This window comes from Lampetra planeri, chromosome 33 (genome assembly GCF_965212315.1).
Source record: "Lampetra planeri chromosome 33, kcLamPlan1.2.h2, whole genome shotgun sequence".
In the NCBI taxonomy this organism is placed as follows: domain Eukaryota; kingdom Metazoa; phylum Chordata; class Hyperoartia; order Petromyzontiformes; family Petromyzontidae; genus Lampetra; species Lampetra planeri.
In genome coordinates this window covers 128,829-147,336 of record NC_136139.1, presented here as the reverse complement: position 1 = coordinate 147,336, position 18,508 = coordinate 128,829, and the positions used below count along the sequence as shown (strand labels likewise).

At 46.7% G+C, this 18,508-nt stretch overlaps 1 protein-coding gene across 2 annotated transcripts in view; it reads right to left on the bottom strand.

The window, feature by feature from the left end:
* The window catches only part of XDH (xanthine dehydrogenase), a 38,073-nt gene extending 19,565 nt beyond the window's left edge, over positions 1–18,508 (bottom strand). For both annotated transcript variants that reach the window (XR_013587721.1, XM_078609861.1), the window contains exons 1-12: positions 18,341–18,508; positions 11,811–11,868; positions 10,271–10,367; positions 9,972–10,080; positions 9,572–9,698; positions 7,452–7,513; positions 6,165–6,233; positions 5,456–5,545; positions 3,918–4,059; positions 3,447–3,539; positions 2,518–2,669; positions 696–789 (exon numbers count right to left, since the gene is read on the bottom strand). Coding sequence is in view for 1 of the 2 variants with exons in the window: in XM_078609861.1 (XP_078465987.1) it covers positions 696–789; positions 2,518–2,669; positions 3,447–3,539; positions 3,918–4,059; positions 5,456–5,545; positions 6,165–6,233; positions 7,452–7,513; positions 9,572–9,698; positions 9,972–10,080; positions 10,271–10,367; positions 11,811–11,868; positions 18,341–18,394 (1,147 nt within the window). In the remaining variant the exon portion in view is untranslated. The remainder of the gene's footprint in view (positions 1–695; positions 790–2,517; positions 2,670–3,446; positions 3,540–3,917; positions 4,060–5,455; positions 5,546–6,164; positions 6,234–7,451; positions 7,514–9,571; positions 9,699–9,971; positions 10,081–10,270; positions 10,368–11,810; positions 11,869–18,340) is intronic.

Below are 18,508 nucleotides of genomic sequence, written 5' to 3'. Positions count from 1 at the left end.
TCCCCCCTCCTCCGTTCCGAGCATAGATGAACTCGTCCGTCTCAACAACCGCTGGTCGCTGTCCGTGGTGCTGACGTTAAGAAAAAACCGCCACTTTTTTCAAAATTTTCTTGCTGTGGTTTTCACACCTGATGATGATTGCTTGTGTTGCAATCGAAACGTCATGATAATTGAACTGGTTTATTTTTATTATTTTATTATTTCCCTTCTACGTGACTTTACCGAAAGAACCGAGAATATGAATCCCTGCAGTCACGAAAGCTTTAACTAAAAAAATCTAATTTCCAAAGTTAATAAAATTACAAACATATTACTCCATTGGACTATACATAGCAATCATCGCTCCCTATTGTGAACTCTTGACAGAACCCTCCTGAAAATGAGTTATGGGACTTAGTGAGGCTTTCCTGGGTAAGCAAGCAGAATAATAAAAAATAATGCAGAAACATTTTGTTGAAGTAAACCACATGAACCAGCGTCGTGCAGCACCGGACATCACGGCGGATAGGTTTCCTGACTCTTAAATAAGACAGCGGAGATCATCCTCATGTGCGGGTAATGCTCCCGTCATCTCGAATAATTTGCTGCTGGAGAGTGGGCACGGGAACGGACACTTCACCAATTTGTATAATCTTCTGGTTCGTGCTGCGCGATGGATAGGGTGGATCTCTCACGACGGGCACAGCGACACTCACCGGGCGAGACGAGGGACAGCTGTGCACCAGCAGCCATGAGCACAGGATTCAGGTCAGATATGGGGCTTGCTGTGATGATGTTACCTCCGATTGCCTGCAGGGGGTGAGTGGGAGGAGGTTTGTCACAACTGCTCGTAACCCAGCACGAGGTATTGAGAACTGCAGGTGCGTGAAACCATGAGTTATGACACCGTGCAGCCTGGATATTTAACATAGCATTCGGTGGCGCCATGGAGGATCATAAGAATTTGTGAAACTCCCACAACCAGCTGGGCTGTGACGTCGCCATCTCTTGGCTTGCCAGGGTGTAATGGCAGTACAGCAAGTGGGTTAATTCCCATCTGTACGTGTGGGTTTTCTCTGGTTTCTCTCACATGTATAAAAATGTATCCTTGGCGTTGGCCAAGTATCCCAATCAAGGACCCCAGAGCTTGGGCAATTATTGGCACCGGTCCGGGCTGCCTTCCCACTTGTCTGTGGTTTCTTGTGCCTCTGACTTTAAATACAACTGTGAGCGGCATTCCAAATAATGTTGTTATTTAATTCACAAAATACTAATCATTGGGAGTTCGGCGTGGAGTTACGCCCTCAACAAAGTTATTCCGTGAAGAACATATTTCTGAACATTTAATTGAAGGAATGAAGGCATGAGCATTCATGTTGTCATCTCAGATTTGCGGAGGACTTTGGTCATTATGGAAATTCAGGGGAATGAACGGCAGGACATGAAAGGGTGTAGTAAAGAAGGCTACAAAATTGGGCTCCAGATAAATGTGAGTACAAGATTCAAGCAAAATAAGTCTTTCCTTTCGGTTGCCATTCTGGGTGACCCCAATCTCGGCTTGCCCGTGTCCAGCCTCGAGAAGCGACTGTGTACGGTGATGCAAAGAGTGCGTATTCCTAGGATTCAGTGAAAGTGTCTCAGAGTCAATTAAGGTCACATTGACAACAGCCAGAGTAGCAGATGAACGATAGTTTTCGCTCATCTAATCTGCCATCAGCCACAACATGAATGCTTCCGGCACAATCGCGACAAAAGTGCCCAACACCACACCGCCATAGCATTTATGGGCAATGCACTTTGCAATGTGGACCATGACCCTAATGAAACAGTGTAACAAACAGATTGTGCAGAACAACGTGTACGCACCCCGTGTGTGCGCGTCTCTGGCAGTCGGTGAAATCATGAACTCTTTGTTTAACCTCCCATCTATGGGAATTGCATAACAGCAACAACAACAGTGATAACAGGATCATGTCTCCTTACCCAGTCATCCACAGCCAGGAGAGTCTCAATACCCATTGTCAGGATGATCCTGCCAAGTTTTCAAGTCGAGGACAATATTGCCGTATGTCGTCCCAATGGAGTGATTTGACAATGTAAGAAAACAGGAGAACCTCGAGAACCCGGAGGTCTGGACCAGGCTGAGATTGGCTACACATGCAAGGCACACCTTTGTGAGTCATTAATTATATTTGGTGTTTTTGGGTTGTCCCACCAACGGGCTGCCTCGTCACGGACTCCTGGCGGGGCGCGCGGTGACAGCGGCAAGGAGCCCTGGGAGGCGACTCACCGCCACGTTGCGGATCTGGGAGGCGACTCACCGCCACGTTGCGGATCTGGGAGGCGACTCACCGCCACGTTGCGGATCTGGGAGGCGACTCACCGCCACGTTGCGGATCTGGGAGGCGACTCACCGCCACGTTGCGGATCTGGGAGGCGACTCACCGCCACGTTGTGGATCTGGGAGGCGACTCACCGCCACGTTGCGGATCTGGGAGGCGACTCACCGCCACGTTGCGGATCTGGGAGGCGACTCACCGCCACGTTGCGGATCTGGGTGCCCGCGAAGGAGTGCAGCACGTCGAGCAGCGCGCGGAACGTCTCGCCGCTGGCCGCGGGCCCCTTGGCAAGCACGGCGCCCAGCGCGGCCTCCACCCGGCTCAGCGTGCACGCGGCGCCCAGCCAGAGCCCTGCTCACAGACCCATCCACAGTCACGGCCAGACACCTCCTCGCTTTTTATACTCGCGCTTTAAAATATTGCCACTGTAGTTTTGGACGAATATATTGACTTTTCAGTGTATTCATCATTTCATTATTTGTATTATTACTACGCTTGTTCACCGAGGAAAGCTTCGATGAGTCGCAAAGACTCTTTTAGGAGGGTCTTGCCAGCTTTTCGCAATAATTTGCAGCTATAATATTTGTTCAGCATTGGGAAATTTTTGCCAATATCAATCATGTTGTTTGCACTTCAACTCAAGGAGGAAACTGTAGAACCCGGAGAAAACCCATATTGAGCAAGGGGAGAACATACAAACTCCATGTAGAAAGCCGCCCACCCAACACACGAATCGAACCCAGGTGCTTTTAGCTTTGAGGCACAAGTATTTTCACGGCGCCACCCTAGCACCACCCAGATCTATATTTTAAAATAGATTTGTTTGGCATTTTGTGGAGTAGGGTTGTGCAGTGATATTATCACAGCAGTCATACAAATTCAGATCTTTCATATCAAACAAGAGAAATCATGCATATGCATGGCATTGCAAATGCTTTCCAATGTGCGTTTACTCCAGAAGTATTTATTTATGGACGAGATGCGGTCATCTCTCGATGCGTGACGTCGCAAGACAGCGTCACGCATAATGATGTCATCGCCTTGGCTAGCGAGGCTACGCCTTTAGCACTGTTTTTATGCCATTCGAATGCAATCAGCAATACACAGAGAATGTGATGTAGGACGAACCAGTGTCAGAGAAGAGAACTTGGTTGAGTTCAGCTACACGAGCAGGAGCCAGCAGGCAGGGATAGTGCTTGTTCTTGAACTTCACTTCCACACCTGCAAGCACAGCACTCATTACCTCCCCATTGTCATTGTAGGAGACGTCCATGCAGTAACACCTGTCATACATCTCATGGGGGAAATGTGACCACTGTTGTCATACCTGCAGAACGTGTGGTTTATTTAAAGGTTTTATTGTATGAGGCTTGTTTTGTATTCGTATTGTTCCGCTTTTTTACCCAGGAAAGCTTCACTGAGTCTTAAGAATTCCTTTCAGGAGGGTCCTGCCAGGTTTCCGTTAAAGAGATCTTGAATATCCGCTGTAATTAGATGGCGCGAAGCATCTTTACAGTTCCTACACCCGCACTAATAACCGGGGTGGTCTACCGGATTTGAAAGGTGAACCTCTGCCTAGAGCGGTGAACGTGCGCGTACCGACTTCTGTGTTCCCCACGACGATGCGCGCGTCCTGGAATCGCGAGCGCAGCTCCAGCAGCTCGTGGAGGTTGCTCGGCTCGTGCCACGCGACGCGCTCCCCCCGGAAGACTCGCATCCCCTGCTCGAGGTCCGTGCTCAGCTGCGGGCAGAGGAACCACAGGAGCACACGAAGCGGCACCAGCTCTGCTCGTTTAACAGTGCGGGAACTCGGGTTGTCATCTCCACTCCCAAGTCCCGTCGGGGTTGTACGCATCCTGCGCACCGACGTGGGAGTCTCAGTGATGAGTCTCTGACGTATGCCTGAGCCCAGACATGCCCCCCAGTATGCCCCGCGATGGCGCCACGCGTTCGCCGCTCGTTGCAGAGGCTTGCGGTTCGAGCCCAACAGGCTGCCCTGGTTAATTACTACATTTGCAACAACTGGGAAAAACGCTACGCGCCATCCACTTCACAGTGGACGTTAAAGATCTCGTGACATTATTTGAAACGAGTAGGTCATTGTGTTCCGGTGTCAGGGTCCAAATTTTACAGTTTGTAAATTACCCGAAATTAATAAATATGGATTACATATAGCAATCAACACCTCGTGATGGACAAACTTAAACTCATTTTCAGGCCAGGTGCTGAGTCATAGGAACAGCCTTTGAGGTTCTCTTTGAAATGCATCAGATGCGATGTAAAGCAGTGTGAGACGCCCCAATGTATAGCGTGTTCTGTAAAAAACAAATCGTGACCACATTCTCCTTACCAAACTCGTACAACTCGAAGGCAAAAACCAAAAGGACAATCAGACCCACCGCAAGAGAACTGGCCTAGACAGACACTCGATGGGTAAATTTCGCTGGAAGTGGAGGCGCTGAGGACATGGAGGCAAATGCGAGGAGGCAACCGAGAGACGTTTGAGCCGACGACTGCCAGGGCTGCCTCCACAAGCGGTGTGACCGCTGGCAGCGCTGAGGCTGCTCTGTAGGGGATCCACAACCCCACACTCATGGCTGAGTTCACGTTGCTATTTATTGGTCGCTGAGGAACCACAGACAATCTGTCTGTAGCACGGGAACTTACATGTATCTTCAGGAGTGGGAAGCTGCTGCGTGATAACATTGCCTCATAACAGATTATGTTCATTGTTATTTAAATGGTATGCGTATTTGAACAGGAAAGCCTCACTGTGTCTCAAGACTATTTCAGGAGGATCCTGCCAAGTTTGCAGGTAGTTCTTCAGCAATTGTGATGTTTGGCCAATACCGGTTGCATCGTGTCTTTTTTAGGTATGGGAGGAAACAGAAATCAGAGAAAATCCAAGCAGAACAGGGGGAGAACATACAAACTCCACAAAGCAAGGAGCCCAATACTGGAATCGAACCCAGAGGCTCTTTGCTGTGAGGCACAAGTATTACCACACTGCCACCAAACTGATGAAACCAAGACATACATTGAATGGAAAAGTGAGTAAGGATCTCAAGAGTTGCTGACGACATCATGCGTCTCGTCGTCTTGACGCATCCCGTTCGCTGCTGCGACAAGGGACTCACCTGCAACTCTGCAGGGAAGATGAGCTCCTGCGTGGGGTCCAGAGGCAGGGCCCCGGGAGACTCAGCTTGGGGCGGCTCCTCGTTCGAGCCCTGCGGCACATTCGGCAGAGCCCAGTGTGAATACCATACGCACGACACCAGGGGCCTCGAAGGCAGCATGGCAGCTCATCAAACAGCTCGTCTAGATCACCAGCCATGATCAATCCACTGCTGGTCGAAGGCCTCCCAGGCTGTGGCCACCTCTCACTATCCTGTGCTGTAATAATCCACGTAGCACCTATACACGTAGCACCTATACTCGGTGAACGTACACTTGGGCACGTTCCGTTCCACGGCTGCCACTCGGTCACTCTCCCTGACGATCGTTCCACTCCATCGGCTCCTTCTTGAGACGTGTCCTACCCAAGCCCGTTTGCTTAACTGGGGGGCTTCAAATTCGGGTTCAGGATAAATATGATAAAAGCAAAAGGAATTAAGGGAAGGGGTTATAATGGATGGCAGATTTACAATCGGGTACAACCGTGATAGGCGGGACAAACGTGATCATTCCCAGCAAGCCGAGTGGATGACGTCGGCATCCCAGTGTGGAGTACGACCCAGCGATGGCGTGCTAAGGGCGACGAGCACTGCGCTCCTGCCGTTCTGCCTCTGGGGGGAGGGGGTGTGACGGGGGGGGGGCTCTCGGCAGCGCTGCCAAGCGGGGCCTCACCACGGCCGCGTTTTGTTCTTCCTTGCAGCAGCCTCCAACTCGAGATGCATTTCCACAGCAACCTGAGGCCTGCGTTCGGCAGCAGAGGCGTCTCTCCGTGAGGCTCACGGATTGTGCGACAAACTGTGCACAGATCTCCGAGCAAAGAAGCAAGTTGGGTTTTAGGTGCTTTATGAATCGTCGTGAATCAGCGTCACAATTTGATTCGTCAGTTAAATACTTCTTGCCACTGTGATAACTATAAGGCATCGAGTGGCTGTAGGGGGTCAACGAAAGCCATTACATACAGCATATACGAATACATTATCATCGACTTTCACACGTGGTTAAATGCGAATATCAAGCGCGAGGAGGGATGTGAACCTACGCGAGTGTCTGAAAGCATCAACTCCAGTCTCCCTCTTAACCATGACTGGATGAATTTAGTGGCTGCCATGATTTCTGGGTGACCCCTCATGGATAATAGGAAAAATCCACCCGCAGATAACAGGAGTTTCCATGGATCAATTCAGGGTCAAGGATATTGGAGGAGAGGTGAAAAACAGCGTTGTGGACTAGAGGCGTTTCACTGGGCACAGTGAGCCAACAACGAACTCCCCTGAGCAGGGATAGGGACCTCAGGGCCCCTGCACCGTCCCCTGTGCAATGCGTCCTGTCATGGACGTTGGGGAAGTCTGCAAACAATCGTGGAAGTCGCTTGACAGCTGTGGGAAATGATCGATAGTTCAAGTTTATAGCAGACGTATGACAGTCGTGTCAGCCATGGGCAGTGAGAAGAATGCAAACCCTTTCCTGCTTGGTAACCCCAGCTAATGGGAAATGCACCCTTATACGCGATTACGGTACTCATTATATGGCCTGAAAGTCTACAAAATTAAGAGTGACCTTACAAGACCTCTTGCTGATGCTGCAATTGGATGTGCACTCTCATTTTGTTTCGCTAATGCCTTCTCAATACGAAAGATTTGAAAATATACAGAGGTGTGCAGCACTGTCTGTACAGGTCGCAGCCTTATCAAGACCACCAACTCAAAATAACGTAATGTGTGAGAAACTGTAGCCACCCAGAGTTCAATATGATGTAGAAACCTGAGCTGGTTGTGGGACACGCGTGCATCATCTCTACGACCTGTAAACATAAGGGAACGAGCCAGACAGGGGTGCCGAGTGCTGCAGCAGCAACAACAGCAGGCAGCTACACCGCTGCAGGTGTCGGGATTTCTTCCCAAGTTTCACCACGATGGATAATCCAGATAACACAGTGACCAACTGATATGCATCCTGTACCTTAATGAATGGCTTGTATCCCTCAATAATAGCACGGTATCCTGTGCATCTGCAGAGATTCCCTGAAAGGAATGTGCATGTGAAATGATTAGGTGGTACAACATAATTTTACTTTACTTATTTACCCAGGAACGCCACACTGCATGTTTGGCCAACACTAATTGTTCTGCCTCGCGGCAGATATGGGGGTGTGCGTACACAGGAATTTCCCGATATGGTGTTGAGTTTGGTCACGTGACCAGGAAGTGACAATTTAAGATTCTCTAAGCCATGAGTCAGGGTGTCAGCCATTACACAGAGTACACAATGGAGGCACAAATAGCGTCTCAGTGAAGACAGGTGCATCTGTTCGTTGTGGGGCTTTAAGAAGCATTGTCTGTAAGTTCGTCTATGTTCTTATAATACTGGAAATGCTGTTATAATGTTAGGATTTGCCGTTATAATGCTGTAAAAGCCTTTATAATGCTGTTAAATTGTTATGATAAATATGAGGCCTAGTTAACAACGAAGCCTGCCACTTGCATTATTGTAAATGTTACTTGTAATTGAATAAATCGAGTCAGATTTGTACCCATGTAACTTTAATGCGATCTTGAGAGCAAGGATGAAGAAGTATCTCATCCACAGTTCAGTGTTATGTGCAGCGCTGTACATTTAGGCTGCAGTATATAGTGATTACACGAAGTGACCTTATTTAACACAGTAGCTTATTCTCTTGTATAGCTATTCAGTGCTAATGTAGGTGCCTGGTCCATCCAGGACCTATTGTTGAGTTGCATGTTATCTAAAACAATGTTATGATGATGGAGTGTTCATTCATTGTGTAGTGGGTAAGCAGGGAGAGCAAGACTTGCTGGAGGCAACACGTTTATTATAACTAAGGGTACATACCACAAAGGGGTAACGCCCCTTACACCCGATACCCGAAAGAGGTAGCCCCTCCAGACTAATGTGCCCTCACTGGTTATCACTCTACCCTAGACTGGTGAGCTCTGAACCCGACCCTAGCCAGGGGTTCGGGTTCTGCCCTTTGGGCTCTTCGCTTCAGGTCTTCAGGTGGACGATGACTGCCGGACCTATTCAAAGGTCCGGCTTTTATACCCCTTCCAGAGTCTCTCCGCTCCTAGCCACATCTTCCTTCTCGAACTCTCTAGGGGGCCCTGGAATGTAACGGCATCCCCCCCAGCCCCCCCTCTTGGGGTCCCTGGTGGCCCAACGGGCCGACTCATCCCACCTATCCTGTTATACCACCCTCTGTTGGCACATGTCCACTACTGCAGGTAAGAATCAATGGTGATAATCATACCGCCGAACAATGGCACTACAATTGTATTGATATTCTAAGTATTAACAGATGCTGTATTTTGTGCTGTGTTTTTCCATCAGTTTTACCTCGTTCAATGCATTAAATACGTTTGGAGTCGGATGTTCACCCTGGTTCTGAAGGTTTATTGAATGCGAGGTTAACTACTCGGATAGTGGTGCAACGCAGCACACAGCGAGGCCGAGACACTAATCACTCTATGGAGGAAACCCATATAGAACTGGGGGAAACATGAACACTCCATATAAAAAGGTACCCGGGTCGGAAATCGAACCCAAATGCTTAATTTCATTACCTCACCACCAAAATAATGACCAGTTATAATGCCTTCTGCGTCAAGGAGCCCGTTTGATGTTAGACAGACCGTTGTTAGACAGGTTAGCAAACACAGGTACACAGTGTGTGCACATACGTGTAGACGTGTGTCAGGTGAATCAGGGCCAGACTGGGCATATCTCCGTTACTGAGCACCGCGACTTTACGGAGCCCGTCGCCCTTCCCATCACTGGGGAATTGTCGGCGCTGGAGCAGTGAAACCGAGTGCCCCATTTACTCCAGAGGGCAAACGTGATGGGAGAACACGCGTTGCGTTTACAAAACGCCAAAACATTCATAAATTACTTTACTCGAGACACAAAGTATGACCAACTGCAAGAAATTGCATGTTTGTGATGAAGGTCAGTTGCTGTATGTAACTGGTTTTGTAGAGCAAATGTCGCTGGACTGCACACATTCCTTACACGTTCGGCTTTTACTGAATCAGGGCTCTGTGCGTGTGTGTGCGCTCTCAGCCTACCTTGGAAGGTGTCCTGCAGCTGCTTGGCGTTGGGCTGGGGATGGGTACGCAGCAACGCGTACATGCTCATCACCATCCCAGGTGTGCAAAATCCACATTGTGAGCCATGGGCATTGGCCAGCCGCTCCTGCCGTGTGCACATTCATCCACAGAGATCCACATTGAAGAATCGCTGTGCCGCATCACGGCACTGCAGCACGCTGCCACGTGGGCAACGGCACGCTGGGCCTCGTCGCGCGGGTTCTCGATGGCACGCGGTCGGTGCTGGCGTGGACAGTAAGAGCACGGCGCACGCACTGCTCGGACCAGACCCAACATTGGCACTCGCCAGGGCCCCTGCCCCTCCTAGGGGTGGAATTGAGAGAAGTGGTCGCGGTGGACTATCGGGTGCCGTCAATACCTGCACTTGGTGCAGCTTGGTGCGGCTGCTGCCGATGCCCTCGACGGTGGTGACGGCGCAGCCGTACACGGAGCACACGGGGGTCAGACACGCGTTCACAGCAAGGTGGCTGCATTGTCCGTCAAGGTCAAGTTGCCTCGTTTGTGTTGAGATTTGATCTCACTTATTAAAATAAACGTCACCTTTTGACTCGTTACAGTTTTAACCTTAATGCTATCATCATACAATTGTCAAAGTATGTTTGTGGCATGTTATGTTGTGCTTGTGTGTATGAGCAAATGCCACGTAAATAAGGATACGAAATTTCACGAGTGTCATGGTCATATCGTGAGACCATAACTGTGCAGGCGCCACAGCCTCCCTCCGCACAGCCCAGCTTGGTCCCCTTGAGCATCACTGGTTCGCTGTGTTAAGGAACACGTGGTGACTAAACCTGACATCTGGACCAAGCGATTAAACACAAGACTCATTACTATAATATTGTTATGTCTATCTTAAATTACCGGTCGGAAACAAAATATCAGAGATCATTTCTAGATTTGAAGCTTTCGTGACTGCAAGGAATCATATTCTTAGGTTTTTTCGGTAAAGTCACGTAGGTAAAACATCAAAATTAATGAAAATAAAATAAAAACAAAAATCACGACGTTTCGGAGGCAACACAAGTCTCCGTCATCAGGTGGGACCGTCACAGCCGAATTAGCTGCATCAAGTGAGGCCTCACTTGATGCAGCTAATTCGGCTGTGAGGCCTCACTTGATGCAGCTAATTCGGCTGTGACGGTCCCACCTGATGACGGAGACTTGTGTTGCCTCCGAAACGTCGTGATTTTTGTTTTTATTTTATTTTCATTAATTTTGATGTTTTACCTACGTGACTTTACCGAAAAAACCTAAGAATATCAGAGATCATCTTGGCAGGAGAGAGTGGTTACTGACAATCAGAAAAAAACAATGCACAACATCAGCGCACTTGTGGAAAGCTCTATCATCGATGCCCAAGTGGAAGGGATGATTGACCCGTTCAGATGGGCTGACTTAATGTGAACTGCAGATAACATAAGTTTTTTTTATTTACATTTGCATTATATGGAAACATCACCATGGCCTTTCAGCGCTCTGCATGCAATCCACGCCACCAGTGACTGATGCCATTGGGCACCAATGCTGTCAGTTTAAACCATCCTGCTGGCATTGAATCAGAAGCATTGGTACACGGACACATTTTTCAGGAAAAAAAATGCACAAAAACTCGATCACATCCCGGGCCAACAGAATCGCTATTGCCCCCCCCTTCCCTGTGCTCAGTCACGTGTCCACTCCGTTTCCCTCCGGATTCCCCTTCATTAGAATAAACTCCCACTTCACATCAAACAGGAAACTTCACTCGCCACTTTTTCTTCCTCCCTTAACACTCATCTTCTTTCAATAGCGTATCCCTCTACTGCTTCCTGTCCGCATCCTACAAACCTTAACCCTCCTCCCCCTTCCTCACCTCGCCAGCCCTCCCTTTCCCTCTCACCGCCCTCCCCAACACTCTAACTCCATCCCTTTTCCACATCAGCCAATATTAATGTACAATTTCTAATCCTTGTAAAGCGCGTTGACTAAAGCGCTATATAACATCCTAGATAAGATAATATATGTTCTGCTTGTATTACTATATATCTATCATACTTAACAATATCCACATAGGTGTAAAACTCTGTTATCAGCCGCTCGCACATGCGATTTGAGCATCACAACTCAATGGAGGGCGTAGATCCCTGTTCCTCTCATATTGAAGCAATTGACTAAAATCCCAAAGAATAAACACATTCCCGTTCAGCAACAAGGATACACTTGTTCCTGATGTAGGTGAGCAGAGTTATCTCAGGATCCACATGGTCGTCCACCACCTGTCACGAGGGGGCATCAGACATTATTCGTGTCAACGCAAGTCAGTGACACGGCAATAACAAACCTTGCATCGAGTGAACACAGTACTGTTTCGAGAGAGTATAGAATAATTTAACATTTAGCGTTGTGGTCAACACAATCATCTACAAATAATAAATTATTCTTGCTGTGAACTCTACAAATAAAGCTAAAGGCGCATGTGAACAGCTTCACTGCTGTCGACTTCTCAGGGGAACCACCTGAGAGGTAAATCATCATGGGAACGGTTCTCAAAGTTTGAGCATGGCGCCTCCACCCACACGGTCTATTTGCTCTCTCCTGTTAATAATTGTAAACCTTTGTCACACAGTACGCTCAGACTGTGAAGACACGTGCACGAAGCGTCATCGCGTGAACTGCTATGAAGCGTTAGACAGCACGTGGCATTGTTGCTATGAGGATGGTGGTATGCAGCAGTCGTAGTTCGGCAACGGCGTGGAAATGTCTCCACTGTATTGCGCGCGAAGCAGGCATTGCGAGGGCACCGTGGTCCGCTGAGAAATAAAGTTCATGTTTGTTTATTTTGTTTAACCGAGTGATGACTCAGGGGACCCGGATGAGTTATTAGCAAGTGTGACCTGGGGCATTAGTCTGCCAGTAGAAGTAATTTGCGAATGGCTTGACGGGATCTTTAACGTGATCTGTGCAGCATCATTGCCGTCATTACAGCCGCAGTGACAATGGGGGCGGGCGGCAGCTGAATAGGAATCTTGCACCTCTGCAACAAAGAGCGAGCGCCGGCCACGTCACCACCCCAGAGCGCGGGTCTGCGTGGGCTTCGCGCAAGGTCACGGACAGGGCATCGACCAACAAGTCAATAGCCGTGATGTTGTGATTGTTGTACTTTGAGCATGAACTGATTAATTTCGTTGGCAATATATATGTAAAGTTACAGGTTATAACTGAGGATCCTTAATGATAATAACCCAAGGCTTCAAAACACACACAAACATCGGCATACACATTGTGATAGAATTAAAATTACACCACCTGCTAGCCAATGATGAACACAATGAACACATCTAATGCCACAATTTTGCAAATTTTGTAGATTAACTTGTCAATATTGTTCAGTTTTTCTCCGAGTGGTTCGTTTATTGATGTGTTATGGCATCAGCTGATTCATTTGGATGCGGTCATAGTGCCCCGGATTTTAGAACAGAAGGTAAAGTGAAGTGAGAGCCAATGGAATGGGCAAACAGGTGGGAGGTGTTGCCACGTTTTCTTCACAATTCTGGGTTCGCATGTAGAAACAACGGTGTGTTGACTCTGCATCCGTAGCAGAGCTCCAAAGCAATACGAGAGTTGCTTAACTGCAGATAATCCCCACAGTCACCAGAGTTGTTGTAGACAAAATTACCCAGCTGGATGTACAAGTGTTTAGCACAAGACAAAGTTCAAAGTTCTAGAGCCCATGACGGTCTTTATGGACATACTATTCACATAGCTCCAGCACTATTTTACACGGCGTGCACTTGTGTACAACCTCTTCACAAGAACCTCGTGAAAATACTTTACAGCAGGCAAGACCTTTGATCGTGTTTATAAATGTGTAGTGACTGACTCGGAGACAATAAGAGCAGGAGGCACTCTGTTTATTAACAGCCTTAACAGTTCACACTTAGTAACTACAGCACCCAGTCAGGACAGCTAGCAGACTGCCTGACTGACGACGCCGAGATGGTGAAAACGAAGACAGCGACGAAGACTCCAGTAGCACGACGGGATTTCACTCCAAACGACAGCCCCGAGCTCCTGCTCGGGGCCCCCTTTTATCTTCCCAGCGTGGCCTCGCTCTGCCCCGACCACGCCCCCTTTCTCGAACCTACTAGCGGGTTCCCGGGCTTCCCTCACGTGCCCCTTCTGGAACCTTTTCCCTACATCCCTCTCTCTGGTCTATCACGTGACCTGCTGTCAGTCAGGGCTGCTGTAACTGCAGATCCCCTGCCCTGCCAGAAACAAGCGCTATGCTGATAAGTGACCGATCCTATGTCACTACAAATGTATGTGCATTGAAATGTAGGAGCAATTCCTGCCAGTCAGTACATATCTCTGAAGCAACTTGTGAAATACATATTGTTCCCATCTCTTCTAAAACATATCTCACTTGTATTAAATGTATGTAGCCAACGGGTCTGAGCATTGTAATTAAACTGGCTGTTGATACAAAAGGCTTGGACGCCACTGCAATCGCAAGACATATAGACTATCTTTAATCGTGATTCGAAATATATAGTTTGTTATCCCGGGGAGGTTCGTACAAAACAGGACAAGAATAGGTTACCTAAAGGCAAAAGTTGGTCTAAATTGATGATGCCATGAAATGATAGAGTGCAATACAAGATAGATCATAAATCATTTATCTGGCTTAATGATAGCCACGTGTTCATTCACTCTCGAAACCTCTGGGTTCGACCCTGTGGAACGCTGCCTGATAGAATGGAGGTGAATGAGTACCTACAGCAGACATCGTCTCCAACCCCACAGCGGAACCCTCTGGCTTCGATCTGACAAAAAAAACCCACCGAATGTGACCGTGGCTCGACGCCACAAACTTTGGACCGCGTCCTCAACCGCCCCACAAGGTCGCTCCACAGTGGTGCGCAGTAACTATGCACGGCCTCCATAAATCGCAGCCATCGGCTCAATAATCTGCACCTAAATGACTGCTTCTTGACTTTTACATTTGGCCGTACGCGGGGAGAATAACGGTAAAGCCAACCACTCACAAGGTGTCAACCCGCGTCTCCGCTAACTCCAATTACTAACCCATCTACGAACACAATCGTGTTCACTTGGGATATGTGCCGGTTTTCCGGAGCGAGTTTGGCTGAATATGCAAATGTTCACTCTTTTATCCGAAAAAAGGTGCTAATTAAAAACTACTCCCATGTCAAATCTAAATTATTTACACGTTGATTCAAAACATTGACGTGGCAATTCATAACTATTCATGTATCAATTCCGAACTGTCACGATAATGAACAACTCAAGCTAATTTTTGACTATGTCCCCTTTGTTCGTTAAAGAATTACAGTCTAAAATGTGATCTCCACCTGCTTTCCGTCATTCTCTCATGCCCAAAAGGCATAGCTTATGCCTGTCGCATATGCCCTCTTATCATACAGTGTTGGTATCTGGCTTATGAGACTGTGGTTCTTTTTAATCTTACTGGCCTCTCTTTTCAGTGACTCAAATGGTGAAGAGGAGGCTTGTGGCCCGTGATGAAAAGTAACAGCAATTGTTGTGTACCATAGCTGCTTAACGTAGACAGTGAAGCCACGCAATACATAACTGCTCGATATTTCCAATTTTTTACCCGACAGTTTTCAGTCGCCACCGTGGTAGAAGTTTCAGTTCGCGTGACCTGTGGCGACGCGAAGGTCGGCAGGCGTCAGCTGTGTGGTATATAGTGTGGTATATTGTGTGGTATATAGTGTGGTATATAGTGCGGTATATAGTGTGGTATATTGTGGGGTATATTGTGTGCTATATTGTGTGCTATATTGTGTGGCTTTCGCTGAGGTTGGAAGTAACCACACCTCCGTGGCTGAACGAATCAAGAACAAGAACGACTGCATCTGCACCATTAATCACTTTAAACCGATAACATGTCTATATAAATAAAGACCTTAATCTTACTATGTCTCTAGCGTACTTCCCGACAAGGTAGAAAGCTGACATTTGGGACGTGGGTAGCTTTTAGGATACAAACAACAGGGGCAATCGGAGCATTCGAGATTTTTCGTTTTAAGGCCCCCAAATCTCGATTTTAAGTGCCCCATGTTTGTTTCTGGTGTCATTCAGAAACCGTTCAAAGTATAATATTGCGGTTGTTTTCGTTTGATGGAGTATCAAACAGCAAATAAAGTTAAAGCGAGAACCATTCTATCTTTTTGAGATATTTCGGATTCAAGCGGGTTTGAACGAAAAAATACGCATTTTATGACGTTCAAAACTGAATAATTCGAAAACGGTAAAAGATAGGAGCTTCCCTCATAGAGTATCATGTTCATAATTCTTTTTTTCTAATTAAAAACAGAACGGAATCTTTAGAATTGAGCGATTTCCGATAGGTACATCTTTAAGTATAAGAAGTTGAATCAAATTTCGGTTTAAAGCTTCATCATCAGGTGATGATGATGATTGCTTGTGTTGCAATCGAAACGTCGTGAGAATGTAATTGTTTTAATGTAATTATTTTATTATTTCCCTTCTACGTGACTTTACCGAAAGAACCAAGAAGTTGAATCAAGTCAACAAATTTTCTTTTGCGGAAGAATATGATTTTTTGGAGTAGTTAGTTTCTGATGGTCGACAAAAAATGTAAAAATCATATCAGGTTAATTATTATATTTATTGAAAACTTTTTCCCGGCGAAGACAGGCTTTATGAACTAGTAACAAATAAAGTTAAACTACAGTATTTATTCAATCTTGATTTGAAGCTTTCGTGACTCCAGGAATCCATAATCTTTGGTTCTTTCAGTAAAGTCACGTAGGTAGAAAATAAAATAAATCACGACGTTTCGGGCGCAACACAAGCGTCCGTCATCAGGTGGGAAAGCATGGTCTGCCCGAAACGTCGTGATTTATTTTATTTTATACCTACGTGGTACACTTGTACAAATAACAAAAAAACCCAGGCATTCAGCAGTAACACTGCCTTCAAAGGTCTATTGTATGTTTCCTTTTAAGACAGTGTTATTGACCAATACATCTGATAAGCTTGGCAAGCAAAGCATTCCCCCAATACATTAAGGAATAGGGAACTGAGTCAGGGTCAATTTAGCGGTCAACCAACCACGAATGCACACTCGTTTTAGAAAGTGATTTCTGGCGTTCGTCACAAATGCTGGACGATCGAGCATATTTCAGAAAAGACAAACGGACATGAAACATGATCAAGCCTTTCATTTGTAAAATATAAAAATAATGCAAAATCATTGATTCAGTGAAGGCTGATGCCATAATTTAAACTCTCACAAGCCAAGGCCTTCATAGAGATGTATAGAAATTACCAACACCCTGCATACCATGGGAGAGCTACCCTGAGATTGCGCACTTAAATAAAATACATTAAGAAGAGTTAAACAATGACATAGGCTCTCACCAGTAGCATACAATGCAGGGGTTATTTTGCTAAATTTGTGTTGGAGAAATAAAGGCACGAAGGTAAATGAAGAGATGACAATTTCAGATGCACTGATGACAAAGTCACTATCACAATGAATCACACTGAGCTCCGGGAAATTATTGAAGAACTTGACGATGAACGTTGCAAAGTAGGAATAAGATTCAGCATGGCTGAATTTGGAAAACGCAAAGTTTGCTGAATAAAAGTAAATAATTGTTGGAGGGACACAAATAAAAACCGCAGCAGAATTTGTATACCAAGGTCAATGTTTGACAGCAGCCCGGGATCACAAATATTAATTAGAGGGGGGTGACAACAGCGTGCAGTGCTTTGGGAAAATAAAATGTGATCATAAAAATTAGCATGGCCATGCGTTTAGATGAACATTTTTACCTGCCACGGCATGTGGATTAGAAACACAGAACATGGAACAAGAACTGAAGAGAGAGAGAGAGAGAGAATAGAGAGACAAGTATGCAGAGCTGCACGCTTAGAATTACACGTAATCTTGCATATTAAGAAAAGTGGGTTTTGGTAAGACACGTCTCCAAAAGAGATGTTGGCTGATGGAGGAGACTGGTAACGGAAAATCAGCCAAAGGAGGAAACGTGACCATAAAAATCATCCACCGCAGAGATGGAGCGATGAAATGAGCTTATTTGCGCGAGATGGATTGTCGCCTTGCGGGGCCGTCAGGAATCGCGACAATGTGAAGCAGCCATCATCCAGCAGTGGATAGATCATGGCTTATGTATTCAATGCTTTGAAATTAAGTTAGGTAAATCTATCCAAGATATTTGTTTCTTAGTGTTTACAATAAATATGATCATGCTCAAAGTTCTCGAGATAAAAAGGCATAAAAACTACAACAACACGTCATGAAAATGTTATCTCATATTCAAATGCATAATTACACTAAACTTTAGTAGGTGGCAGGTGAGTTTTGTGTGAAAGCATGTCTTACTAATGCTGCTAACATTGCTTAGGACTCTAATCCCAGAGCCATTTTTACTTTGAGCAGAGTAATGCGAATAAAATACTCAGTTAATTTACAGAAGCTCTTCACCTCCCCTCGCATAGCCCTGACGAAGCCGGTAGGAACGATCTCCTTCAAAAGACGATTAGCACCTTCCCTAGACGCACCATTCCTCAAACGGAGCCAGTCTTCCAATCTCATCTGTGCGATATTTAGATCCTTGCTGCGTCTATCACTCTGCACCTGCGCCCGTGACCAGAGCCACAATCGGCTGTAGCCACGACCCAGCGCTCAGCCTGGACACGTGAAACAGCCTCTACCTTTTTGCCGTTGATGAAAACCACAAAGGTCGTGGAGGAGACACTCTCGGCCATTGCTCCGGATAAGATTTCTCCAGGGTTCTTGCGCGTGGAGCGGCTTGAGGGGATGCGGGTGAGTTCAGGGATACAAGCGGTAGGAGGTATGGGGGCCACAAGAGGCGGTGAGGG